This window comes from Myodes glareolus, chromosome 2 (assembly GCF_982192425.1).
Source record: "Myodes glareolus chromosome 2, mMyoGla1.1, whole genome shotgun sequence".
Classification (NCBI taxonomy): domain Eukaryota; kingdom Metazoa; phylum Chordata; class Mammalia; order Rodentia; family Cricetidae; genus Myodes; species Myodes glareolus.
This window is the reverse complement of record NC_142027.1, coordinates 44,176,439-44,203,604: the sequence shown is the minus strand read 5'-3', so window position 1 is coordinate 44,203,604 and position 27,166 is coordinate 44,176,439. Positions and strand designations below refer to the sequence as shown.

Below are 27,166 nucleotides of genomic sequence, written 5' to 3'. Positions count from 1 at the left end.
GATTCTACTGTCATCACCAGTACTACCGTCCACACGGCAAGGATGAGGATTCTACTGTCATCACCAGTGCTACCGTCCACACAGCAAGGATGGAGGATTCTACTGTCATCACCAGTACTACTGTCCACACAGTAAGGATGGAGGATTCTACTGTCATCACTAGTACTACCGTCCACACGGCAAGGATGGAGGCTGGATTTCCACCTGTCACTCACCCTCAGGCTGATGGTGCAGATTATAAAACTCTCGAGCAATGATATCTGCTACCTTCTCACACCACTTTTTTGATGGACAGAAGAGTAATACTGAATGATTATCACGAACAGTTTCATAACATAAACTAACAATGTGATCTTCATCTCCCTAAAAAAGAAAGAGAAATAGCTACATCAGTCATATATTACCTCCAGAACATCTTCACACTGGATCAAAATTCTACATTTTGATCCATTAAAAAGATTTTTTAACTCAAAGGCAGAATAAAAATCATTTACAATAAAAACAAACTTCATTAATGATGATGGGTAAAAAGAAAAATTTTTCTATGCATTCAACTCATGTTTATTAAGCCCTAAACTCAGGTAGTAGAGATACAGTGGTGAATACACATAGCCTTAATTGGCAAGGGGTTTGTTTACAGTCTCACCAAGAAACACGGGAAGGAGCTCAACCACCAGAAGATGTGCTGGAGAAGAAATATTTGCAAGGTTTTAGTCTCACAGATTTGAAACGACCTAAAGGAGGTTTCTCTGAGTAAACGAGTGAGCTCAGACGTGAAGGAGAAGATGCATTATCTCAGTGGCAAGTATATATTTCAAGCACAGCAAAGAGTTTGTGTGAATGGTCTATGGAAGCCCCTCCATGCTGGAAGAACGTCAAAGTGTGCAGAGGTATCAGGGAGTAACTTGCATATCAAGGACTTTACAAGTGCTACTACACACACACACACACACACACACACACACACAAACACGCACACACAATCATATTGTATTCTTACCAAAACCAAGTATTATACTCGATCTTATAGATAAAGATAGAAGGGTCAGAGATTTTTCATGACTGAAATAATAGTATCTCAGCCATTTTGTGTAACTCTCTTCAGTGTCAGAGGAAGGTCTATCTGGCTTTTGAAACAATAATCTTCTCATTCAGTACACTTACTATACAGATCTACATTCAGCAAATATCAGTATTCCACCTGAGTGTTTAAAGTAAATTAACCATAACAAAATCTCACTGACTAGAAAAAAAAAAAACGATTTCTATTATATACCAGGAAATGATGGTCATTTAAATTAAAGGCATACTACATTCTCCTTCTCACTATTCTCATCAAATGATTTAAGGTAAAACTGAGTAGCTTAATATCAATTCCAACAAATACATAACATACATTCAGTTACTATGCAACCTCTAATTATACAATTAAAAATTGTTAACAACTTGTAGAAAACTCGAAGGCACTGATAGTGGAGATGTAAGAGGAGTGACTCACCTTCACTTGGAGTAGGGGCTGAAATTCTCTCACAAGCTTCATTGAGGAGTCATATATGCAATCTCCTATTTTTATTGATTCCAAAAGTGGAACTGGGCGAAAGTCAGTACGGTAAAGTTCGGCATTCAACCATGAAGCTACGAGCTGCAGATTAGGAAGAGTAGCACTCATGCCAACAATCTGCACAGCATTAGACAGAGCACTGTCTGCGTCTGCCTGGCTGGAAAAACCAAAGGAAAATACATTAGGAAATATGCAGACAACAAGGTCATAGTACTGCTAACGATACTCTTGTCCTGGCCTTGGTGCACAAATGCAAGCATTTCTTTGGATAAAATCACTGTTCACAGATTACTGGCCAGATATTCAAATTTAATGAGTGACACAAAGCTGTTCTCCAGGAAGACTTGACAAAGTAGCACTTCCACAATCTGTGTGCTCTACTGTCCCACAATCTTGTCACCATCTGACAACTGTATTGTCAATCATTTTAACGATAAACACTATGGAGACACTGTATCTATACTTAAGCAATTTCTCAGATGATTAACAAGCTTTGTGCCATTTCATATGGGCAGATCATTTGGAACTTCTCTTGCAAATGCCTGCTTAAGCCTCTCATAAGACACTGGGTTGTGTTTCTTAGTCAGTTGTAACATTTTTTACATGTCTGACACAAAATTTAGTAAACAGTGTACTTATTTAATTTCCAAACTTGTAGGCATTTTCTAGTTATGTTTCCCTTATATATAGTAGGGATAAGTATGTAGCACAGTATACAAAAAACCAAGCCATCAAACAATAAAGACATGTAATAGTGTAAGGGAAAAAGGGGCGGCTTTCAAAAAGTAAAAACAATCATAATATACAACAGCTGAGTTAACAAGGCCATATCACTGTAACACTGAAAAATGATCCAAGCAAAATTAGAATCCTATCTGGGGGAATGGGAAGATGGTGGGGTAAGTGGATTAAAAAAAAAAAAAAAAGAACTGAAGAGGATGGAAGGAAACTGGGTATGGGAGAGTAGAAAAGAAAAAAGAAAAAAATGTTAATTTACCATAGCAAGAAATCAATAGACAAAAATTTTACAAATATCAATTCAAAATGGATCAACAACCTTACTATGAAACCTAAAACAAATTTTAATCCCAGCACTCAGGAGGCAAAGGCAGATGAATCTCTGTAAGTTCAGACAACTTGGTCTACATTGTAAGTTCCAGGCTAGCCAAGGCTACATAGTGAGAGTCTGTCTCAAACAAAACAAAACAAACAAAAAGACTTTTGCTTTCCAAATGTCTTGAAAGATATCCTCTATGCTTTCTTCTGTAGATTTCAGAGTTTCAGGTTTTTGTTTTGTTTTTTTAGACGTAGTCTTTAAAATGTAGAACAGGAAGGCTTCAACTCAGAGACCCTGTCTCTCTACCAAGTCCCGGGACTAAAGGAGTATGTGGGCTTTCTGAATAACACATCAACAGCAGCACAGAAACTGACCCCAAGTATACAAGTGGGGTCACATGACAATAAAGTTCCTATACAGCAAAGAAACAGAGCACATACCCCACAGAATGGAAGAAAATCTTCACCAGCTACACTGCAGACAAGGGGCTGACATCCAGGGTTTACAAAGAATTGTAGAAACTAGACACCCAAGGATGTAAAACTACCAATCAACATCAACAATAGGCAAATAAATGATAGTTTTAAAAAAAACATAAATGGTCAATAACTATTTTTTAAGTATTCAATTTCCCTAACCATCAAAGAAATGCAAATTAAAACTACTTTGAGAAAGCACATCACCCCACTCAGAATAGTTATCATCAACAAATCTGACAACAAATACAGGAGACCCAACCAATGTTGGAGAGGATTCACTATTAGTGGAGGTACGGCCATTGTGGAAAACAGTTCAAAAATTTCTCAGAAAGTTAAAAATCAAACTCCCTTATGATCCCTCTATTTCACCCTGGGCATACACCCAGAGAACTCCACAACCCTACCATAGAGACCTGAACCCCTAAGTTTATTGATGCTTTATTCACAATATGAAGAATGGGATCAACAGATGAATGCATAATGAGAACTCGATGTACACACGAATACATTCAGCTCTAAAGAAAAAGAAAATTGTAAAATTTCTAAAAAAAAAAAACTGTAGTCTTTGAATGGGTAATTTTAGCAAGGTCACACAATCTCAGAAAAAGAAACTTATATTCTCTTTCACATACATAATCTAGCCAAAATAATATATATGTATGTATGCATATATGTAACAAATGTAAACATAGACACAGTATAATATGTAGAAAAGCAAACCAGAAAGGCTAGCTATTAATAGATTAGGAAGGACTGAGTGCAAGTAATGGATACAAGTTTTGAGAAACAACATAAAGCTCATTGTTTTTCTAGTTCTAATTCTATCACGGAGTTGTCATTTGTCGAAATGAGTGGTCAGAAACATTTAAATGCTTGAAAGTAGTCTAACATCAGTTAAGTACTTCTTTTAGAGCAGTGGTTCTTAATCTTCCTAACGCTGTGGCCCTTTAATACAGTTTCTCATGTTGTGATGACTTCCAACCATAAAGTTATTTTTGTTGGTATTTTTATAACTATAATTTTGCTACTGTTATGAACTAAAGTAAATATCTGTGTTTTCTGGTGGTCTTAATCAACCCCTGTGAAAGAGTCATTCAGCCCCCAATGGGGTCACAACCCAGAAGTTGAGAACCAGTTTTAGAACAAAATCTAACTACTATTCCATGAGTTTGTGTAAATAAAAAAGGTACTACACTCCTATAAATCTTACTTTTTCACTTTTATAGATTCTTTCTCAACATTTTTTCAAATACCAGGAAAGCAGTCATTTCAGGCACTTACCGCGATACTGATTTCCGAGCAACAAAGCAAATCTTGGTCAGTAAAAGTTCCAGAAGATATCCTCGGTGAGGGTCCCCCAGCATGTGTAACTCATCCACAACCACCATTCCTAGAAGGATTTTCCAGATTGACCTTTTACAAAACTGCACAGTTCTAAGCATTTTCGGACTCAGAAGCCCACATCTAATGGCAAATAACTGTCACGACAAGATCCTGCAGGTAATGCAAAGTCCCAGCATGAAGGAAAGGACAGCTTCTGTGGAACAGCCAATCTCTTCCAAGATGTTTCAGGATCTTAAGCAATCCATTCTATATATGCCATATATTCTAACTACAGAAAGTCAGTGATTAGCTTACTCAGGGTTAACAAAACCACCAAACCCAGTATCTTAGTCTTCTTTCTATTGCTATGATAAATTCCATGACCAAAAGCCAGTTAGGGAGGAAAGCGTCTTTTTGGCTTACACTTCCTGATCACAGTCCATCATTGGAGGAGGCCAGGCAGGAACTCAAGGCAAGAACCAAAAAGCAGGAACTGGAGCGACCACAGAAGAGTGCTGTTTCCAGGCATGCTCAGTTGGCTTTTTTACACATCCAAGGACTACCTGCTTAGGGATAGCACTGCTCACACTGAGCTGGGCTCTTTCACATCAATTATCAGTCAAGAAAACGCCCTTACAGGCTGACCTTCATACCAGTGTGATAGGAGCATTTCCTCAATTGAGATGTCCTATTCCCAGAGATGTGAAAATGCCAAGAACCTACATTGTTTGGGTGCCCCTGGGGGTTCCGGATCATAACATACCTGGCACTGAAACTTTTTGCTTAATAGCCCATGGTTTCCTATCTACTTATTTTGAGTTTAACTTTTCCTTGATCTTCTGAAACCTTAAGGTGCCCTGTTAGGTTATTTGAAATCGCTCTGATTTCTTTCTTTTTGTTTTTTTTAAGGATTGTATTTTTATTATTATTATTCTCTCATAGATTACATGCCAACTGCAGTTTCCTCTCCCCCTAGCCTCTCTCCCCCATCTTCCCTTTCCCCCAGATCCACCCCCGACTCAGCAAAAGCAGGCCTCACAGGGACATCAATCAAACATGGCATAACCAGCTACAGTAAGACCAGACATACCATCATCAAGATTGGATGAGGCAACCCAGTAGGAAGAATAGGATCCCACAAGCAGGCAAGAGTCAGAGACTGCTTTTAATGTAGGCATTTATAGCTATAAACTTCTCTCTTAGAATACCTGACCTGTTATTTATCCTGGAAGTCTTGATGCTTTATAAAATCACTGTTTTATAAAAACCTTTCAATTTCCTAATGACATAAGAAGAAATGTCCTTGTCTGTACACTATCTCCAATTCATACTACATGATATGCTATATCAACACACTTTCATTCTTCTAAAAGAACTTATTCTGCTTAGTGTGCAAAGCAAAATCCTCAAGATAGTTAAAACGACTGAGGTCACAAGTTATAAGAAAATTTTGATATAAAGTGACTGTGATTTTTCTCTCTCTGAGCATCAGAAGGCAGTCTTACCAGGCCTTTCTAATCACTATCTCAGTGCCCATTTCTCTCCTACCACAGCTGTGTTGTTTTAACAACACAGACTCAATTGTTTCTACTGCTACTACAGTCGTTTTCCTGCTGCTACCTCTGTATAGTGACCTTTCCTTCAGGGTAGGAGAAAGGTATTATTAAGACAAAAAAATCTTCAGAGTATCAAGCATAAAACCAGTTTATGTGACTATCATTTCCTTATTGAATGGTAGCTTCTGATCCAGACCCCATAATACCAAAATATAATAATGAACACATAAAGTCACTAGTTTTAAAGATGGTAGGGACAACCCCAGCATGCTTCCTTCTCTCCAGGCAAAGTTGAGACAAGAAAGAAGCAATGAGGAATAACAGAGGCTCAAGGATATCCTGTCTTTTATAAAGTTCAAAAATGCAAGATAGGAGCCAGTGAGACGGCTCAATGTGTAAAGGTGCTTACTGCCAAGCTGATAACCTGAGTTCAATATCCAGACCCATATCCAACAGAATCAACGCCCAAAAGCTGTCCTCTGACCTCCCGCTATGTGTCATGCCACAAAGACACTCAAATGTGAAAATAAATTCTAATGCAAGATAGTAAAATCAATAACAGAAAGACATAAAACATGAAGTTCCCGACATTACTTCTGCAATTCTTGCCTCCAAGAATAGAGGACAGGAAATAAACATACAGGTCATTCAGGAATCACAGTTTCACTTTATTCCATCAAAGACAGCAACAGGAAATACTTGTTTAACTTTATTGCTTTCTTACCTAACAGATCCATCTTATTTTCCTCAATGAGGCGATTGATCAGCCCATTGGCCCTCTCAATAGTGCAAACAGCAATGTCCAAGGAGGAGAAACGCCTAGAAGGTGAGGTACTGCCCATGTAGCCATCTACTTTTATCCCTACTTCCTGAAACAGACTCTAAATTAAGCAAAAAGAAATAATCAGATGAAAACTTAGATTTTAATGAGTTACAGGTAGGTTCTACCCCAGAACATAAACAAAGCATTTAAAGATGGTTGTTTCTGATCAAAACCTGATGGCTTTAATAATCACATACTAAAAATAAAATCATATACTAAAATATGTTTAGAGTTAACAAAGCTTAGCACAGATAGATATTTCTGTTAAAAAAAGTGAAATGTTTTCATAGTCTAAGTTCAAGCAACTATTATAGAAATTAAAATTGGAAAACACTGAAGTGCTACATGTTTAATTCAATAGGAGAAAGTAGTTAATTTTTAACACTAATATGTTCTAAAGAACAAATGTATACTTTACAAGGAAAATATTCTTATCCTACTAAAGATTAGTTTTTCATATGATGGAAGAAAAGTTTTCAAAAGTTAAATTCAGTGGGATTGATATTAACTTTTTTGGCTTAACTTTTAACTAACATACCTTCTCAATAAAAGGAATCCTTTCATCATTTTGTTACTTTGGGTCTAAGTTGAGAGGAGGCTACTGAGTAGGACCAGCTTTGTTGGCTATTTGGCCTCTGAAATAACCGTTAAAAAGATTTGTAAAACCACAGAACTTTACAGATGTTCATTTAATCAATTTCCTCTGAGAGTCTGAGCTTACTGAGTTATAGTACTAAGAGTTAGCAGCCTCAGTTTACAAGTGAAAACCACAAGGCCCTGCAGGTTGTGTGCTTGGCGACACAGGACTGAAATCCAGATTCCTGACCGTCCTTACAGAGATTTCTATTCTGGCAGCACACTACTTAGCTGAAGAAACCACAACAGTCAGGTTTTTCTATCTAATGGACACTGTATTTGTGAAAATGCCTTAAAACCCATGAAGCATTGCATAAGCAGAAACTATGACCCACTCAACAATCAGACGTCTGACCACAAGCTTGGAGCACCCCCTTTAAGCACAAAAGAATCTTCCCTCCAGTCCCTGCATTTTCTCGGTGGTCCTCAGCTGGGGTGGCTAGGCTTCCTTAAACACGCTATTTCTTTGCAATTACATGCTATTCTTTACTTCCTAAGAAAAGCTTATCATTTTTGAACAGTATTCTCCAAGCTACCCTTTTAATTTGATATCCCTTTCTACTTTATGCAATAATAATTTTTAAATTTCTCTCTTTGAGGTTTGTTAGTAATATTGAGCTATACCATTCCCAGGCCTCTTTTTACTTTCTGATACAGAGTTTCACTAAGTTGCGCAGGTAATCTTCCCACCTCAGACTCTTAAGCAGATCCAATTCCATACCTGTGCCACCAGGCCCAGCTATTCTGCTAAACTATTAAGATTTTAACAGTCAGCTTTTAATCTACATACATGTGATAAAATAAACTTCGTTTTCCATTTGATTTTACACCTCCTTCAAATGAGCAAAGCCAATGCTACCAATGATGAACCTTTCACTACTTCAAACAGCAGAAACCATTACCTGGAGGTAGCATTTCTTCTCTTTAGCCACAGACACAAAGGGCAGAATAAACAAAGCTTTCTTCCGCATTTCCAAAACCCGCTTCAAAATAAGTAACTCTGCCACAAGAGTCTTCCCAGCACTTGTAGGAGCTAAAATGTGATTATTCCACATAATTATGACAAACATTTTTAGTACACTGCATTAATAAATGCTGTAAGCCATAATCAGTATTACAGACTCTAGGATTAATACATCATTAAAGACTCAATCTAAAACCTTAACCCCCCCAAAATGCCCTTGCCTCTACACTAGGTTTCCAAACAGTCTCAGAGCAAACAGAGAGGTTTTAAGTCTTTGTACTAGAAATTAATGATGGCTATTACTGAGTACCACATTAATTCTATAAGTTTCTTTAAGAATTGACTGAATAGGTAAAAACCCCACTATGCACCTGTAAGATAATTCTGTCTCACGAGAGACAGAAATTGGGAAAACTTATAGGGAAGCTTCCAGAAAGGAAAGAAACTTATGGGGAGAGGAAAGGATGCCAAGCATCAGAAACATGTGCAGAGACCTGGAGGAGAGCCTGGAATGTTCTGATGACAGTGATTTCACGAGTCTGGAGTACAAAAGCCTTCAGGGGAGAAAAAATAAAGAGATAAAACAAAAACAAACCACCAATGGTTGTAACTGCGGCTGGAGTGATGGCACAGCAGATGAGAGAGTGTACTGTTCTTAGAGAGCGCATGAGTTCAATTCGCAGCACCCAACTAGAGTTGAATTCCAGGAGCCATATCAGTCAGCTCACAACTGCCTGTAACTCCTGCTCCAGATGGTCTGACACCCTCTCTGGTCTCTGTGGGTACTGCACTTTCAGTTCATACCCACACACGGCCACATATACACATACATAATTTAAAGTCTTTTAAATGTTTTAATGCTACACAAAGAAGACTGTTACAATCCTGCCATCTAAGGATTTTTTTATCTATCCCGAAAGCAATGCAAAATGACTAACAAGTTCTTAAAAACAGTGAAAAGGTCGTATTTATAGTGAGCACTTGGGCTGCAGAAGAACGGCAAGAAGAGAGAAAAAGATAAATGAGTAACAAGGGTATTGACAAATCTAGAAGGAAGACAGTGAGTTACACCAGGCAATGGATCCAAGCACAGAAAAGTTCACAGATTCAACATACATCTTAGGTAAACATGTCTTGATAACTGTGAGTTGCTGACCAACACAGTGAGTACAGAAACTGATATAACCAGACCACACCACCACATAAACTGACCTACACTACTGTGTACTTAGGAGGACTCTCTGTGTGTCCAACTGTTCTAAGTTTGTATACTTAGGAAACAATTTAACTCTCAGCACTGCAAAGTCAGTCAGTGTCCCCTGTCTCCACCTCTCCCTTCAATTTGCAAATTCATACAGCCAGTAAAAGATAAAGTTCCCAAACCCAATCAGTCTAACTCCACAGTGTGAACTTATATGTACTTAGCTAATATTCTAGTTCTTTATTAGAGCCTTAATAAAAAAAATCTGAATTTCTTCAGAACTTCAGACAAAGGAACTGTATCTTATATTAGATCATTAAATCATTGCAGCAAACACAGACTTAAAATTGCACATATCAAAGTAGCCCTTGAAAACCCATATAAATCTTATAAAGTATACTACATATTGCTTTGTCCATATGATTCTGCACAAACAACTCAATTATGAATACACAAAGTCTACATCCCGAAAAGCAAATGAGATCAAATGAGGAAGAGCAGGCTGGCACCTCCATTATAAATGCACTGAGACATATGTTCACTAAGAAAGAGAATTTTAAGTACATTAATTACCAGTGTCCTTGTTTCCCCTCCTCTACCACATAACGGAACTTCCATGACATCAGTATGCAAATGTTGACACTCCACATATTCGCCACTTTCCTTAAAGCATTTGTTTGTCCACCTGTTTAAAAGCTGTGGCCACCCCAATAAAGAATCGCTCACACTGGCAATTTAGGGAAATGAGTTTGCAGCAATTTGAATACCTGAATAAACTAGATTCTTTCCTTCCAGGACTTGTCCAAGCAAAAGACACTCTGCCTGCCATTCAAACATCTTCCGTACACCAAAACTATGGTATTTCTCCAGAACTGCTTTAGGGAGTCCCCAGTTTGCCAGTAGCAGCTGGTCTAGCTGGTCCTCGGGAACTCTTTGCTTGCATGTCCCTTTCAAGAAAACAAAAACAATTTAATTATCTCCAACAAACAACTTTAATAGTTAGCCCTCTACTGTTGGAACTCCTACATGCTGAAATAAACTGTTAGCACATCTTGACTTCAAAACAATTATAAGAAACTGATCCTGTACACAAAGATGCCAGTACATTATCTGCTTGATACATTTTGCAAACCCACAAACAAAAATGTATGCTGTACACAATGAATAGAGTTTGGACAGATGAGGAGGCGGGAAGAAGACACTCCATGTGTGATAAAAGAGCATTACAAAACTGTTAGAGAAGTTTCTGTTTACGTTTTAGTATTAACCAAAGACAAAGAATTATGGATGCATTGGTGCAGGCCTGTAATGCCAGCATTTGGGAAGCAGAAGTAGAATCAAGAGTTCGAGACCCCAGGCCGGCAAGACCTAGAGTAAGCCCTTGCCTAAAGAAAAAAAAAAAAAAAAAAGCGTTAGGCTGACATTCTGAGGAAACAACACGGATCCCTTCCAGCTTTGCTCTGGATTCCAAAAAGCCGGCTTCCTACACTACACCTGGCAATCGGGTGGAAGATCCGAAGTTGTACAGGGCATTATTCGAAGCAAATTCTCGACATAATGAAGTTGCTTCTGTGAAGTTGTAAAGATCCCCCCCCCCCCCGAAAAAAACAACGCCTATATCTATACAGCCAGTGAAGGACTAAAACAGCTGGCATGCTAGCGGCTAGGAGGGAGGCCCCGGGTGTTGGAGTCCCAGCCCCCGGTGCTGAAGTGCATGCCCCTGCCGCCCTGGGGGCCCATCTCAGGCCCCGTGTTGGTATATATGTCCCTGCTGCCCTCGGGCCGTCCCAGCCCCAGTGCTAAAAGTGCGTGGACCAGCAGCCCTCCGGCTGTCCCAGCCCCGCTGAACGAGTACCTGCCCCTGCGGCCCTCGGGTCGCGTCCCAGCCCTGGAGGTGGACTCAGCACCGGTCCAGACGGCAGCTGAGGGCTGACATAGCTATCGCCGTCTCCCGAGAATGAGTCGGAACCGGACGCTGAACGCCGCCGTTTCCCACTTCGGCGCGGAAGACTCATTGCAAACAACCTCCTCTTGGCTGTTCAGGGCACCACACAGCCCCAGAGGCCTCCCATGCGGGAAAACGCCAGCCTAGTGACAGCTGCAACCACCATCTTCCCGCCTTGGCCTTCAAACTCAGACCTCCCAGCCCGCCCCGGAACCACAGAGTTCTCGTGGCTAGAAGAACCCGACTACCATAGAGTCACGAGGGAAGGACCAGCCCGCGCTGAAGTCTGGCTTCCGGCCTCCACCCGCGCTAGGGAAGGAAAAAGTAGTAGAGCTCCTGGATCTGCATTCATAGTTTGTCCTAAAAACATTACTTCTGTTTTTATCCACTTCTAGTTTGAATAGAGAAGCTGTGCTGGCGATGAAATGAACTTATGAGCTGCCGTACGTGGACAGATTAGAAACGTATCTGTTCTTTACTATTGTTTTTGTTTGTTTCGTTTTTTTTTCCAGAAAACTATTCCAAATTGTGAAACAGAACTGTGGAGAAGTGTGTAAAACAGGAAAATTTAAGATCTCTGGTAGAGCGTAATTTGTGCTGCTTTCCTCTTGTAGAATACGTGAACAAAAGTAACTGGCGGAAGATGGGAATGGGGTGCGCAGAGGTTACGGGGCTAAACATTCCAGGCTGTAATGTGGCAGATTCGGTGCCGAATTACTTTAGGCAATCTCAGCCTTTTAAATAGCTACTTGTTTGGTCACACAATTCTGTCACATACCTGTGACTACTAAGTAAGTCTTTTGGGAATGTACTTCCACGGATTGAAAAGCTAAGCTCAGCATCTGAACCCGACAGCAGAGATTTCTCTTGATTTGCTTTATCTATCCTACCTGATGATTCCACCGATGCATCTTAACATGTCTAAGTTTATAGCACTTTGTTCTGTAACTATATCTTAAAGATAAAAATTCCGTGAAACTACTACCACAGAAACATATAGATATATAAATCTATGTTCCTGGGATCATGGTCACTCATTTAATTTCAGAACCTCTTATTCCCTTAGAAATGAGAGCTGCACTTTTTGTGTTGACAGTTGCTAGGGAAGGGACTAGCTCTGCACTCAGGTGTTCTTTCAAGCATTATAGGCTACGGATCCTATGACCATCCTGGAGCTTCTGGACAGATCTCTGTGGTGCTGAAAAAAGAGGCACTGAAAGGGCGTGAGGAGTCATTGAGAACAAGGAACTCATTAACAGATGTGCTGTGACCAACTTCCGGACATAAATTGGTGCCTGTTAATTGCCTAGTTCCACAGTTCCTCTCACCAAGCCAACTAGTAGGTGTCAATCCTACCCGGGAGAAACTATGGCCTTAACTTGGGGAAAAGAAAACGGGGGTGAAGTGGGGGGTGAACTTAAGAAGCCACTAAAGGACAATATTCTAAAATCCCACCAGAGGGAGGCATTACTCCATGAAAGAGACACTCTAGTCTTGTGTGCTTCTACTTACTCAGAAATTATTGGGCTTTAACTAGATACCAGACTCCGGGGGCAGTGATGCAGTGTTGGAATGGTTCCTGCTCTGAAAGCGAATATAGAGAAGGATGCAGACTAAGTTGTGACTGCTACTCAAGGAGAAAAGACATCAAAGGACTCCTGACTTACATTCACAGCTGGAACCGTGCAGGCCTCCTGCAATCTAGCTGTCGACCCCCACAGTCTAGATTTAGAAACATAACAGCTGTGCCTTCTTGGGTAACTTGCATAGCCCCTCTGTGCTTATTTCTGCACCCTATGGGAAAAATAAGAGTCTATTTTGATGAGTGTGTATACAAAGTGCTGAGCCCAGTGCTGCCACATAAATATGTTCAAAGAAAATCACATTTAAAAATTCTAATACACCTTTATAATAATTCAACATTGTAACAAAGAAAGAATAAGCCAGAGAAATCTCTTATGGTTAGGCTATCCAATACTAACCTATTTTATTATGTGAACTACGATCAAATGAGGAAAATCATTAGGAAAGTATAGAAAGGAACAGTATGTGTCATCTAGCTGCAAGCCTAAAATAAACTTTAAATTTTATAATTTTCTTTCAAATCTTCAATACCTATTCCCAATATATTTTTTGAGTCTTCAAAACTAAAAGACCAAAGCTACTTCTCAAATATAACAGTACCATAAGCCTGGTCACAAGCCCATGCATGGGGAGATCTTAGGCCCTAGTAAGGAACCTACTAGTAATGATTTGTAAAGTGGACTTATATCCATAAATTAATCTTGTTCTTAACATTGACATAGAAACCTCTTTCTGTAGCTATTGCAGAAACTCGTAACTGGTCATAGAAATGAGAATGAGCTCCTCCCTAAGCACCCCAGAATAAGCCAGACACAGCAGTGAGCAAGCACCTCTAATCCCACCAGTGGGGAGCTGGAGACGGGGGATTCTTGGGGCTTGCTAGGCAGCCAGTCTTGGGTGAGTTCTGAGTTCATTGAGAGACCTTGTTTCAAAAAATAAAGCGTAAGCTGATAGAAGGTAGAAAAGTGACTGAATCCCTGGGTCTTGATAGCATGTCTTTTTAGTTGCCTTTTCATGGACTTGCTGACTATGAGGGAAGACAGGAACTAGTTAATTCTTAAGTAGGTAGATAGCTAGAGAGAGAGGTCCTAGATCAACCCCATCAAGGCTTAGGGGACATCCAGGAATGGGGACAAACAGATCACTGAGGGCTTCTATTTTAAAGGGCTTTGTTGGAGAATATTATTTTAAGGTGTGTGACTTTAGGCTGCATCTGTTTAACTGTGAAGCTGTGATTCTTTGCCTGTCTAAAACACCTGATGGTCTAATAAAGACCTGAATGGCCAACAGTGAGGCAGGAGCAAAGATAGGTGGGGCTGGCGGGCAGAGAGTATAAATAAGAAGGAGAAGAGGACTCCAGCCACCCATGAAGTAAGAGTGAAAGTAAGATATATAGAAGTTAAAAAAGCCCAGAGGCAAAAGGTAGTCAGGATAATTTAAGAAAACCTAGCAAAAAACAAACCAAGCTAAGGTCGAGCATTCCTAACTAAGAATAAGCATCCATGTTTGCTTTATTTGAGAACTGGGTGCCAGGGTCCCCCAAAATAGCAAAAATCAACCCACAATAGGCCTTACTCCCAGACTCTTGCCCAAAAAAAATACACTCACTACTGAGACTTTGAGACTTTTTTCCTCTCTGGCAGGCCATTAGGCTAACTTCCTCCCACTGCTAGTCACAGAGAACCCGCTGGCTTGGCTAGCTCCCTGCCAGCTGGCTAACTCCTCCCCAACCCAGCTGCACCGTGGGCCACTGATAACAACAAGGTCAGGCAGGTTAGGAGAACTTTATTCTCCAGAGAATTTCAAAGGCCTACACCCATTCGTGTCTCACCCAGTCTGGTCCTTGCTGTCATTTATAATGACCTAAGCAGCTAATGCATCCTGACTGGTCCAATTATTGGATCTAAGAATATTCAGACAGACTCTGAGGTCTTAAGTCTAATCATGTCATCTGTAAACAGACAGTTGGAGTTCTTCCTTTCCTATCTTACCCCTTTGGTCTTTGACTGGTCTTGCTGCTCTAGCTAAGGCTTCAAGCATTATACTGAACTAGGGAGACGATTTTAGAAGAAATTCTCTTGGGTTTTCTCCATTTTGTATATTTCCTATAGATTCGTTGCATATCACTTTTGTAAGTTTCATTTATGATTCTTCTGCTCCTATTGTCTCCAGAACTTGTTGATGAGGCCATGCTCAACTTTGTCAAACACCTTTTCTGTGTCTATCAAACCTCCAAAGTTTACCTGATGAACCTTTATTTTGGCCATCCAAGCTTACTTCCTCCTCCCCCTTCCACTTCTCCTCTTCCTTCTCCTTCTTCTCCTTCTCCTCTTCCTCTTCTTTACCCTTCTGTTTTGACTAGGACTCACTATGTAGCACAGGCTGGCTCTGAACTCCAAATCCTCCTGCCTCAGCAGGCTGTATATGCCACAACCTCTGGTCTCTTTGGTGTTTTCTTTGTATTTGTGTTTTTGTGGGACTAGAGAGTCTAACCCAGTGCCTTACACAAGGTGGGTGAGTGATCTACCACTGAGCTATATCTCCAGCCCCTATCTAAATTCCCCAGGAATACCCCCTTCTCTCCCCACTTCCCTCTTCCCCACTCTCTGTCATGAAGTCTACACAAACAGAAGTGTCATAATCTATATTCTCTTCCCATTTCTCAGCCCATACTGTGGGAATTAGACAGAAAGCAATGACCTCTCCTGAAGGACTTAGGGATGTGGAAAAATATGTAATAAGTCAAATAGAGAGCTGCCGTCGCTACACCTCCCACTCTACATGACTAAGAGTTTTGTAGGAGCCCCAGCAAAATGGATTGTGTGTGTATACAAGTTTGGGGAACATGCTGAGAACCGAGTGAGCCAAAACAAAGATCTGAAAACCTGGATGATGGTGGATATTCTATTATGTACCTGGTCTCCACCGCTTTTTACTAACAACATAACTGGTTTAAAAAACTAAGTCTTTGCTATGGTTCATGAGTCTACCCAGCAGCTACGTGGTTCTGGCCGAGACTGAGTTCTCTGGAATGTTTGAGTGTTGGCTGGCTCTAAACTCATTTAAAATAGCCTAGGTTGGGGAATGTGAGCCCTTCTCGGCGAGGGGGGGAGCTACAATCTGCATAGCCTCTTGAAGCTAGCACATAGGCATGCTTCTGTTTAAATTATCACTCTCTCTGGCTCAAGGAGAGACTGAGAATGAAAACAAGACAAGAAAACAGAAAAGACAGAGGGAAGGTCTCACAGAACAGAGCCTACAAAACCACTCAGGAAGATACAGCCGTTCATTTTCTTTATTTTGCCAAATTTTCTAACAGAAATGTGTTCCCAGAAATCAAAGCAAACAGGGTGGTCTAGTCTAGTATGAGGTGAGTTATGTTTGCATACTTAAATTTACATTCCCACCCCTTTCTCCAACTTGTAGAATAAATTCACAGTGAACTGTGCTATGTCTCACTTCATGTAGTAATAATAATCACACCATCCTACATGAGGTTTAACTAGACAAGAAAGCACTTTTAACTCCCTTCAAAATGGATCATAATGACAGGCATGTGTATTGCCACTTGATTGTGGCTTACTGGCAAGAGTCTAAGCCACGTTCGTCTCAGGCAGGAGATTCATGGCATCTGCCACACTGCCATTCTTCCCAACATTCTGTTCTGTCTACTCTGCCTAAGTCTGCCCTATCAAAAGGCCAAGGCAGTTTCTTTATTCAACTAATGAAAGCAACACATAAGTCAGAAGGACCTCCTACACCAGATTTTCCTTATTTAATGCCAGATTGACCTATGGTTTCCCCCTCCTCTTCACCCTCTCTCCATCCCTTCTTTCCCTCTTTTCTCTGTACTGGGTATCTAACCCAAGGCCTCCTGCGTAGTGAGCTCCAGCCTTCTGCGACTGAGCTACCGCTCTCTGGCCTACAGTTTCTTTCTTTAATTTTCATTTGAACTAAAGCTGACTGAAAATGTTTTGGACCATGGGATTTCTATTTCCACAGTTCCCCAGCTGAGGAGAAGGCCTCCTCTGACTCCTTGGCAACGCACATGTGCAGCTTCAGCAGGCGCTTGACACCACAGGATCAAGCCAGTTCTCCTGAGCCCCGTTCCCAGTCCCCATGTCCTCTCTAATCTGTTCATCTTTCCTTGGAAGCCCTTTGTCCTTCCTCCCAAATAAGAGCAGTTGTCAAGCTCAAATAAAAGTAGACTTAGGTGGTTTTAAATACGTGTGTGGATTTGCCTGAGTTTTGTAAAGGAATTACAATTGTAAAGGAATTGGTGTGATAGGAAAGCCAGGTGCATCTCATTCTCTTACTGGTACTCTGAGAGTTCAGGTTGGCCTCTTCTGCCTGGAGCTGCCCAACCATGTCCTTCATAGACTTTACCTTTCAAAGTGACATGTAATTTGGTCTATCCCCTACCCCTACACCTTTATTTAATCTTATTTTTAATGTTATTATAAAGAAATTAGAAAGAGATGATTTTAAAATGCCAACATCTCAAGCTCTCCTTGATAATTTATGCTTAGGAAATCACTTTTAGTCAAACAATAACTATCAAGGAAACATCACCATTATATACACTTGATACATATGAACTGATTGACATAAAATGAGATGTTTTATTTACAAACACATACATTTTTCATATAGGAATTAGTGGGTCACAATAAGTGGACCTTGAGTTTATGCTAAGCCCATTTTGCATGAGTAGCTTTATATCTACAAGTAGAAATAAAATGCAAACAACGAAAGAGCAAGCCAAAAACAAGAAACAAATGGCCAATGTTCTAAAGTTATTAGGATACCACAACTGTGGGTATGAACCAAATGAAAAGTTAAATTTTATTTCTTCTTAAGAGAAATGACTTATTAGAATTCTTAGTCATTCTATTCTCACACTCATTGTGTCTTGGTGAATAATTTTTAGTAAGGATTTCTTGTTGACAAGTCAGTTATTCTGGTCCCATTACTGGTATACCTCTACTAGAATCTGATGCTATTTGCACAGTCAATAAAGATAAAGGGTAAGATAAAAGGCTAAGATTTTATACCTACCATTCAGTTTTTACTATTATCACTCTTTATGATTAATCAATATAGCAGGTTTTCTTGGACCACCAGCCCCCAAACCATGACATAGAGATTTATTATTAATTATGATTGCTCAGCCTTAGCTTAGGTTTGTTTCTAGCTAAGTTAGGTTTGTCTCTAGCTTGTTTAAACTTAAATTAACCCATTTCTAATTTGTGCTGCCTGGAGGCTCATTTTTCTCATCTATGTACTCTTCATCCTGCTTCTCCCAGACCCATGTCTGACTGGTCGGTCCCTGACTAGCAGGCTGGCTCCCCTTTTCTCTCTGCCCGCCAACCCTGCTTATCCCTCCTCTGCCTAGCTATTGGCCAGTTAGTTTTTTTTTTTATCAAACCAATCAGATGCCTTAGGCAAGCAAGATAAAGCAGTAACACATCTTTACCCGGTTAAACAAATGCAGCATAAACAAAGACACACATCTTTACGTAGATAAACAATTGTTCTGCAGCACAAACAAATGCAACACATTTTTACATAGTTAAACTAATATTCTATTCCACAACACCTCAGTCCCTTTGGTAGTTTATTCTCAGTCCAGAAATCTGACACCATGGAAACCTCTCTTCACATCTTCTAGCCACATACCCTGGAGAACACAGTTGTTGGTCATAAAAATTCTACCTCAGCATGTGTCTATTCTATTTCTGTAAAAAGATGGCTAAAGGCTACATTTTATTATATATACATTTTCAAATAAAAGAGAGCAAAGACAGTAATGAATTCTCACAAGTTTACTATTCAATCCTCACATTTTTTTCATTCGTCATGTTTTTGGCGTTCATTCTGGTAACATATTCCTTTCTATTGTCAAGTGTCATTTTATTGTGTGGCCTGACCACATTTTGTATAGTCATTGCACAAGGACATGCAGACTGTCCTCAGTGCTTGGCTCTCGCAACCATTGCTGCTATGAATAGTGGCGAACACATCTTTTCAAGGACTCATGCTCTCATTCCTTTTGGGTAGATTTCAAGGAATGGAAACTGCTGAATCACGAGGCAAGCTCATGTTAAACTTTTAAAGAAATTACCAGATTGTCTCCCCACGTGTTTTATATTCCTGCCCCAGCTTAAGGGTTCCAAGTCATTAGTCTCTCTCCACACGCCCTTTAATATTTTTCATGGAAATATTTTTCAAATGTTTTGTCCATCCCTAACTGATTTGTCTGTATTCTCACTTCTGAGTTGCAGTCATGCGATATTGCTCTAGTTTGCTTTTCCATGGCTGTGATTAAACACTGACCCGAAATAACTCAGAAGAGGGAGGAGGGGGCTTCCATTAGCTTACAGGCTGTCGTCCATTGTCAGGGAAGCCAGGGTAGACCTGAAGCAGAAGCCATGGAGGAATGCGGCTAACTGGCTTTCCCTTCTGCCTTGTTCAGCTATCCTGTTTCCATAATGGTGAGAATATGTGTGTTTAGAATTAGCCAGCTGGACTCAGTTTAGAGGATCCCAATTTTATTGGCAACATCCAGAGCATCATAATCTGAGGGCGGTCAAATGCACACCTCCTTCTCTCCACCAGACCTTAAGAACACCCTGGCTTTGGACACATCAATGTCACAGAGTCTTTTCACCGTCTGTTTGATTCAGTGGCTTGCTGGCCTTGACACCCACAGCAAACATGTATATGTGCCTCTGTCTTCTTCATGGCTGACTCAGTGGAACTTGATGATGAGGTGGCAGTTAAATTTTTTCCTCCTGGGCCTGCTATCATCAGGGTATTGGCTCTAGCACCACAGGGTCTTGGGCTGCGGGAAGGTGGACAACTTTCAGCACCTCCGTCTTGGTTTTCAGGGTCACCTTCATCTTGATTTTCAACACCTTTATTTTAGCTTTGGTCTTGAGGGGAGAAGGCACTTCCATCTTCTTGTAGTGTCACCTTGGGAACATCTCAGCTACTTTTCTCATAAAACCACCTGCCCAGGGATGGCACTGCCCACAGTAGTCGGGTCCCCCCTACATCAATCAGCAGTAGGAAAATGACTCACAGACATGCCCACAGGCAGATCTGATGGCAGCAATTCTTCAGCTGAGGTTCCCTGTCCCAGGTGTCAAGCTGCTGAATAAGATTAATACATTCTTGACAGAAGCGCTTCCCTCTCCATCTAAAGTCCTCTTTCACCTCTCTCAGAGCAGGTTTGCTGTGATGGATGCTTTCAGCTTTGTGGGTCTAGAAACATCTTTATTTTGTCTTCTTTTTTAGAGGATTATTTGTTTGTTTGTTTAAAGAGGGTCTCTCGATGTAGGCCTGACTGTCCTAAACTCACAATGTAAACTGGGCTAGCCTCAAGCTCTGTCTGCCCCTCTGCCTATGAGTGCTGGTGTGAAAAGGGTGTCCCACCACATCTGGCTGTGATCTTCTTTGATTCTAGGTGAGCACTTGGTTGTGGTTTTGTTTGTTTGCTTGGAGTTTTCCCATTGTGATGATTTCTAAAGCATATTTTTTGCACTATTGCCATGTCCTCCCCTCAGGACCAAGCTCTGTAGCTCATACTGCTGTCTGACTCAACGGCACACCCTTCATTGGCTATCAGCTCTCTTCGCATCACACTTCCCACTGTCTCAAACATTTTGCTAAAAAAAATTATTTTAGGGGTTGGAAAGATGGCTCAGCATTGAAGAGTACTGGTTGTTCTTCCAGAGTTCAATTCCCAGCACTGACATGGCAGCTCATAACCATCTGTAACTTCAGTTCCAGGGGAATCACTGTTGTCTTCTGGCTTCTGTGGGTGCTGAACACATATTACATAGACATGCAGGAACACAAAACACCCACATATATAATAAATAAATCTTAAAAAGGCATGATAGTAATAATATACTTTTTTGAATCTCTGTATCAGACTATTTAACATGTGTATGTATACCTGTTCACATGTATGTGAGCATGTGTGTGCATATGCATGTCTATGTGTGTCTGTGTTGGCCTGAGGTTGATATTTCAAATATTTCTTGATCACCTTCCACCTTGGACACTGACTGAGGGTCTCTTCATTGGGCCCAGAGCTCACTGATGTGGGTAGTTTAGCTAGCTTGCTCTAGATCATCTAGCATTTCATGTGGGCTCTAGAGATCCAGACTCAGAGCTGTCATTTTAGCTGACTCACAGCAGCACCAACACAAAGCAGCTTCTAATGTAGCTGGAGACTGCGCTTATGTTTCCCAGCCATCCAGACCCAAATAATCAACACAGAAACTATTTTGATTACAACACTGTTTGACTAATGACTCAGGCATATTTCCAGCTAGCTTCTATATCTTAAATTAACCCAAAATTGTTATCTATGCTTAACCACGTGACTTGTCATCTTGCTTCCTCTGCATCTGTCTGGTGTCTGCAGACTGAGCCTTTTCTCTTCCCAGAATTCTCCTAGTCTGGTTGCCCTGTCTATACTTCCTGCCTAGCTACTGTTCAATCAGTGTTTTATTAAACCAATACAAGTGACAAATCTTTACAGGGTACCAAAGCATTATCTCACAGCACTTCCCCCTTTTTTTTTCTTTTCAATTTCAAAACACGAACTCTGAATCTAATCTCCTTTGTTTAGCTTTTTTCCTGAGCAACCAACACTCTAAACAAAGACAAACATTCATAATCCACTTTTTTGGTAATGAGGTCATAGTTTTCTAGGCTACTTCCTGCTGATTGGGGTCATTGATAATCTTTTGGGGACCTAAGGAAAAATTAGGATTACGGTCAAGTTCTGACTGGAATATTCTGTCAGTCTGGATCATCTCAGCCAGCAGTCTTGAGGCTGTTCTTGATGTAGAACTTAGATGGAACTGCAACAGAGGTCCTCTGAAACATTAGATTATCTGGGCCATCTGTTCCCACTGGAGATTTTTCATGGGGTCTTTTTTCTTAACCCTGAATGAATTCACATTCTAATTCAATGCTTCTGTATTCTTTGAAACCTCAGCACACCCCAGAATACCTCAACACATACCCTTCCCTTCTTCATTCTCTAGGGTTCCAGACCTGGTCCTCATTGATATTTCTTTTGGTCACTCTCATGCCCAGTCATGGTGACCAGAGAGACTGGCTTGTTTTCACCCAGAATTTCCTGAAGGCTTCTTCACTAATAGATCCCAGTGTCCCCTCTCCTCCTACTCCAAGTCTGGTTCCAGAATAACAGCCAACAGACACTGAAGCAACCAAACCAGATCTTCACAAAAAATGACAATAAAGATCAAGCCCGTCTTACCCAGAAGTCCACAAGTCTTCCTCTCCCTCTTTTACCATCAGAGTCCTACAACTCCCTTCCATCCCAACCCTCAGGGATGCTATCCTCACAGAGAGTCTTGAGTGAGTCTCAAATGCAGGCGTGCCCCCATACCCAACATTGGAAAGGTTTGTGGTCCCTGCTTCTTTGTACTCTGTTGCCTATGATATGGGTCCAGTTGTACATGTACAGCTCTCCTGGTGAAGGGGAGATGTCCACTCTTTCTTCCATGGTATCCTATCTTTCACACACAAGGTCTCAGTCATCACACAGGTCTCAGACCTCAGACTCTGTGCTGGTTCAGTGGTAAGTCTGTTCTGGCTGAACATGGTCTAGCATAACAAGTCCAGACTTTGCAACCTGCACTGAACTCTATCTGTCTGTCTGTCTGCCTATATATATATATATATATATATATATATATATATATGTGTGTGTGTGTGTGTGTGTGTGTGTGTGTGTGTGTGTGTGTGTGTATTTGTGTGTGTATATATATATATATATATATATATATATATATATATATATATATATATAGTATGAGTACTCTGTCTTTATGCCTGAAGAGGACTTCAGATCCCACTATAGATGGTTGTGAATCACCATGTGGTTTCTGAAAATCAAACTCAGGACCTCTGGAAGAGCAGCCAGTGCTCTTAATTGCTGAGTCCTCTCTCTCTCTCTCTCTGCCATCGTCTCAAATTCAAACTCATTACAAAGATCCATCTATTCTGACTCCTGAGTGCCAGGTGTCTACCACCATGTCTGGCTTGATCTCTCCCTGTCAATGTTCCATTGGTTTTGTGGAAAAAGTATTTCTGTTTCCTAGTTTATCTCAGCGGGCATGATCGGCTGCTGGACTCTCAAGAGAGAGGCCTCCTAGATTGCCAAGAGACTCCAAAGTTCTCCTCCCCAAAACTACCTTAAACTTTTGACCAGAGGGACGGCAGATTCAGAGTCATTTACTTTCAATGACTGGAGGCCTTAAGCTTCTGTTTCTTTCATAATCTTTAGTTTGAAGGTTTGAAGACTTTCTCACAGGGGATTTCTAGTCAAAGGTTTTGAGGGAAGCACCATCGCTGGTGCTCAGTGCAGTGTGGGAGTTCAGACACAGGAAGAGCCAGAGGAGCCAAAGTAGAAAGATGCAGATGTTTGAGGAAGCAATGTCTGGGAAAACTGACAAACTCAAACGTCTTTGAAATGGTACTCAGTACATTTTCCAGCCCCACAAACAACATGCAGAACCAGAAGCACTTTCAGTGCTTGTAATAAAATGAGAACATCACAATAAATTAAATACTGAAAATTAAATAGAAAAGGTTTTGAATAAAAAGCATTTAGTAGTCATAAAGTAAGAAACCTAAACAGAGATACACAAAAAAATATTATTCAGGCACAATGTAATGAAATTAGAAACCAATATCAGGAGAAAATCTGGAAAGTCACAAATGTGTGAACATTAAACCATGTGTTCCTTTGGGGAAACTGAGGTGCACTTTGAGATGGGTGAAAGCAAAAGCACAACCACCTGGAGTGCCTGCAGTCTTCCTAAATCAGCTCTCCAAAGGAAGTGATGGCTGCAAAACCTGTACACAGGGAGGAAGCTAGCCTGGCATCTCAGTGCCTGTCCAATACCTGCACACAGGGAGGAAGCTAGCATGGCATCTCAGTGCCTGTCCAATACCTGTACACAGGGAGGAAGCTAGCCTGGCATCTCAGTGCCTGTCCAATACCTGCACACAGGGAGGAAGCTAGCATGGCGCCTCATCTGTCAAGTTAAACTTTCAGAGGAAACATGTGATTATATAGAAATCAAGCAGCATAAAAAATGCCAAGAGGGATGATTAACTCATGACAGATACAATTCTGAACTTATTATATAGTTAATAGCATATACCCAGTCTGTGTGAGGCAAATGTTAATCAAAGTTTGGAGAAACTTGAGCAAATATAGAATTACAATGCAAAATTGTCACACAGCAGTCTCTAAAACTAAAGGTCAAGTAGATAACAATTTTATATGAGTGGAAAAGATTTAGCTACATAATTAATGAGATTGATGCAATCGTAATTAAGGCTAAACAAGTGAAGAGATTACAAAGGCTTTCCACAGAGGAAAAGTCTAGCCCTGCATGCATCAACAGTAAATCCTACCAAATGTTTAAATCTTTATTATGTCCTCCCCAAACCAGAAGAGAGATGTGATGGCTACTCTTAGTTGCCAACTTAACTACATCTGGAATTAACTAAAACCAAAATGGCTGAATAACTGTGAGAGTTTTTTTTTCTTAATTGGGTCATTTGAAGTGGGCAGATCTACTTCTAGTCTGGATCTTTGTGGTACGAAGACATACCTTTAACCTAGATGTGGGTGAGAAGGCCCACCTCTAATGTGAGCTACACCTTCTGCTGGGAGACTACACAAAGGACATGGAAGAAGGAAGCTCTCTCTCCCTTTGCTTGTTTCCTCCCACCCTCAAAACAAGGTTCATTCCATCACTGTCATTAGAGTCTACTTCTTCAGGACTTTGGTGCATACTGAAGACCAACTGAGACATCCAGTTTTCAGTACTGAATAAGTACTGGACTCCTGGGTCTTCTGTACATAGGCATCCATTGTTGGATTAGCTGGATCACAGCCTGTAAATTATCTAATAAATCCCGTGTGTGTGTGTGTGTGTGTGTGTGTGTGTGTGTGTGTGTAGAAAGACAGACATATAAACAGATCGAGCCATTCTATAAATTCTGTTACTCTAGAAAACCCCAAAGAATACACAGGAACACTTCCTAACTTGCTCTCTGATATCAGTATTGCCCCGATATAACACCAAGCAAAGGCAACCCCAAAAATGTTACAGGCTAGGTGCAAAAGTCCTCAGTAAAATATTAACAAATCAAAGCCAGAAACACAGATGTGCTGGCTAGTTTTATGTCAACATGACACAAGCTGAAGTCATCTGAGAGGAGGAAGATTCAGTTGAGAAAATACCTCCAGAAGACAGGGCTGTAGGCAAGCCTGTAGGGCATTTTCTTAATTCGTGATTGATTTTGGAGGACCCAGTTGTGTGTGGTGCCATCCCTGGGCTAGTGGTCCTGGGTACTCTAAGAAACTAGGCTGAGTAAGTCATAATGAGCCAGTAAGCAGCACCCCTCCATGGCCTCTGCATCAGTTCCTGCCTCCAGGTTCCAGCCCTGTTTGGATTCCTGTCCTGACTTCCTTTAGTAAAGGAAAGGACTATGATGTGGAAGTGTAAGCCAAATAAACCCTTTCCTCCCAAACTTGCTTTTGGTCACGGTGTTTCATCACAGCTGTAGGGCAATGGAGAAAGAGCTATGTACTAAACCCAAAAATAAAGTTTGGTTCAAAATTCAAACACCGATAAATTTAATAGAAGAGGTACAGAAAAGTCATCTGGTAAAAGCTCACAGCCTTTATAACGAGAACATTCTCTGGACTGGAAAAACTACCAGTCTGATTCCCCTTACCACCAACCCCCACCACCACGTCCAACCTGCCAAAAGCTGTCTGAAAGATGCCCAGGCAGCTTGCATTTGTCTGTGAAGAATTCCACAGGTGACTTGCCAATGAAAGAGCCAGGTGTCGAGGACAAACCAGGGGTCTCTGTTGCTACTCCTGTTCAACCTAGCACAGGAGGTGGAAAGAACAGTTTTGAAGTGGCTAAGATAAAGAATACCAGGCTATCAGAAGTCTTTCTTCTGGCTCTGAGCCTTGTGATTATGGATGAGTAGTTTATCTTGCCTGATCCTGCATCTTCTTATCTGTAACAAGAGGGAAATATAGGAAATGATAGCCAAGCCTCCTACCACCTCTAATGTTCTCCCTTGGACTTAACTCCCTGCTAGGTTTCTCTTGACAAACTCTCCCTTCTCCTAGCCCCCAGGAAAGACAAAGGCCAGAGGGGGACAGATGCTGAGTTGTCATGAGAAGAAAGGGGAACAGGAGCATGACAGCATGTCATTCACACCAGCTGCTCTTGGGAATATTATTTTAAGATGTGTTACATCCTTTTATGCTGTGGAACATTTGTTTAACGATGCAAAGATGTATTACGTTCTTTAATGTTGCATTTGTTTAACTCTACGAAGCTGTGTTACTTTGCCTGTCTAAAACACCTGATTGGTCTAATAAACAGGTGAACAGCCAATAGCTGGGCAGGAGAGGGATAGATGGGGCTGGCAGGCAGAGAGAATAAATAGGAGGAGAAATCTGGGAGGAGAAATCAAGGAATGAGAGAAGAAGGAGAACCCCAGGGGGAAGCCACCAAGCTACACAGCAAGCCACAGAATAAGGAGTAAAGAAAGATACACATAAATAGAGAAAGATAAAAGCCCGGAGGCAAAAGATAGATGGGATGATTTAAGTTAAGAAAAGCTGGCTGGAAATAAGCCAAGCTAAGGCCAGACATTCACAAGAAAGAATAAGACTCGTATAATTTGTCTGGGAGCAGGGTGGCAGGCCCCCCAAAAGAACCAAAGAGCTAAAGACAAAAACAAACAAACAAACTACAAGTTGCTGCTTCAGCCAGTGAGGGACTTGGGTGAAAAGCAGTATAATTAGAGTAGGAGCCTGGCTGCTCCCCACTCCACCCCACCCCCACCCCAACCCCCAGCACAGCTGGACCTGCCCATGGCACACACAGGATTGTGACTGTGTGGGACTTGCACTGGCTCTTCTTCCGAAGGCTTTCCTCCTTGCTC

The 27,166-nt window shown here is 40.9% G+C and overlaps 1 protein-coding gene across 3 annotated transcripts in view; it reads right to left on the bottom strand.

Moving 5' to 3' along the window:
• Polq (DNA polymerase theta) overlaps window positions 1–11,730 on the bottom strand; it is an 85,105-nt gene extending 73,375 nt beyond the window's left edge. For 2 of the 3 annotated variants that reach the window (XR_007229580.3, XM_048422437.3), the window contains exons 1-7: window positions 11,456–11,730; window positions 10,368–10,547; window positions 8,338–8,468; window positions 6,701–6,857; window positions 4,379–4,487; window positions 1,499–1,718; window positions 216–363 (exon numbers count right to left, since the gene is read on the bottom strand). Coding sequence is in view for 2 of the 3 variants with exons in the window: in XM_048422437.3 (XP_048278394.3) it covers window positions 216–363; window positions 1,499–1,718; window positions 4,379–4,487; window positions 6,701–6,857; window positions 8,338–8,468; window positions 10,368–10,547; window positions 11,456–11,615 (1,105 nt within the window). In the remaining variant the exon portion in view is untranslated. Of the gene's footprint in view, window positions 1–215; window positions 364–1,498; window positions 1,719–4,378; window positions 4,488–6,700; window positions 6,858–7,337; window positions 7,438–8,337; window positions 8,469–10,367; window positions 10,548–11,455 lie in introns of those variants that run through there. The other variant, XM_087899943.1, reaches the window with a different exon arrangement.
• Window positions 11,731–27,166: the final 15,436 nt, after the last annotated feature.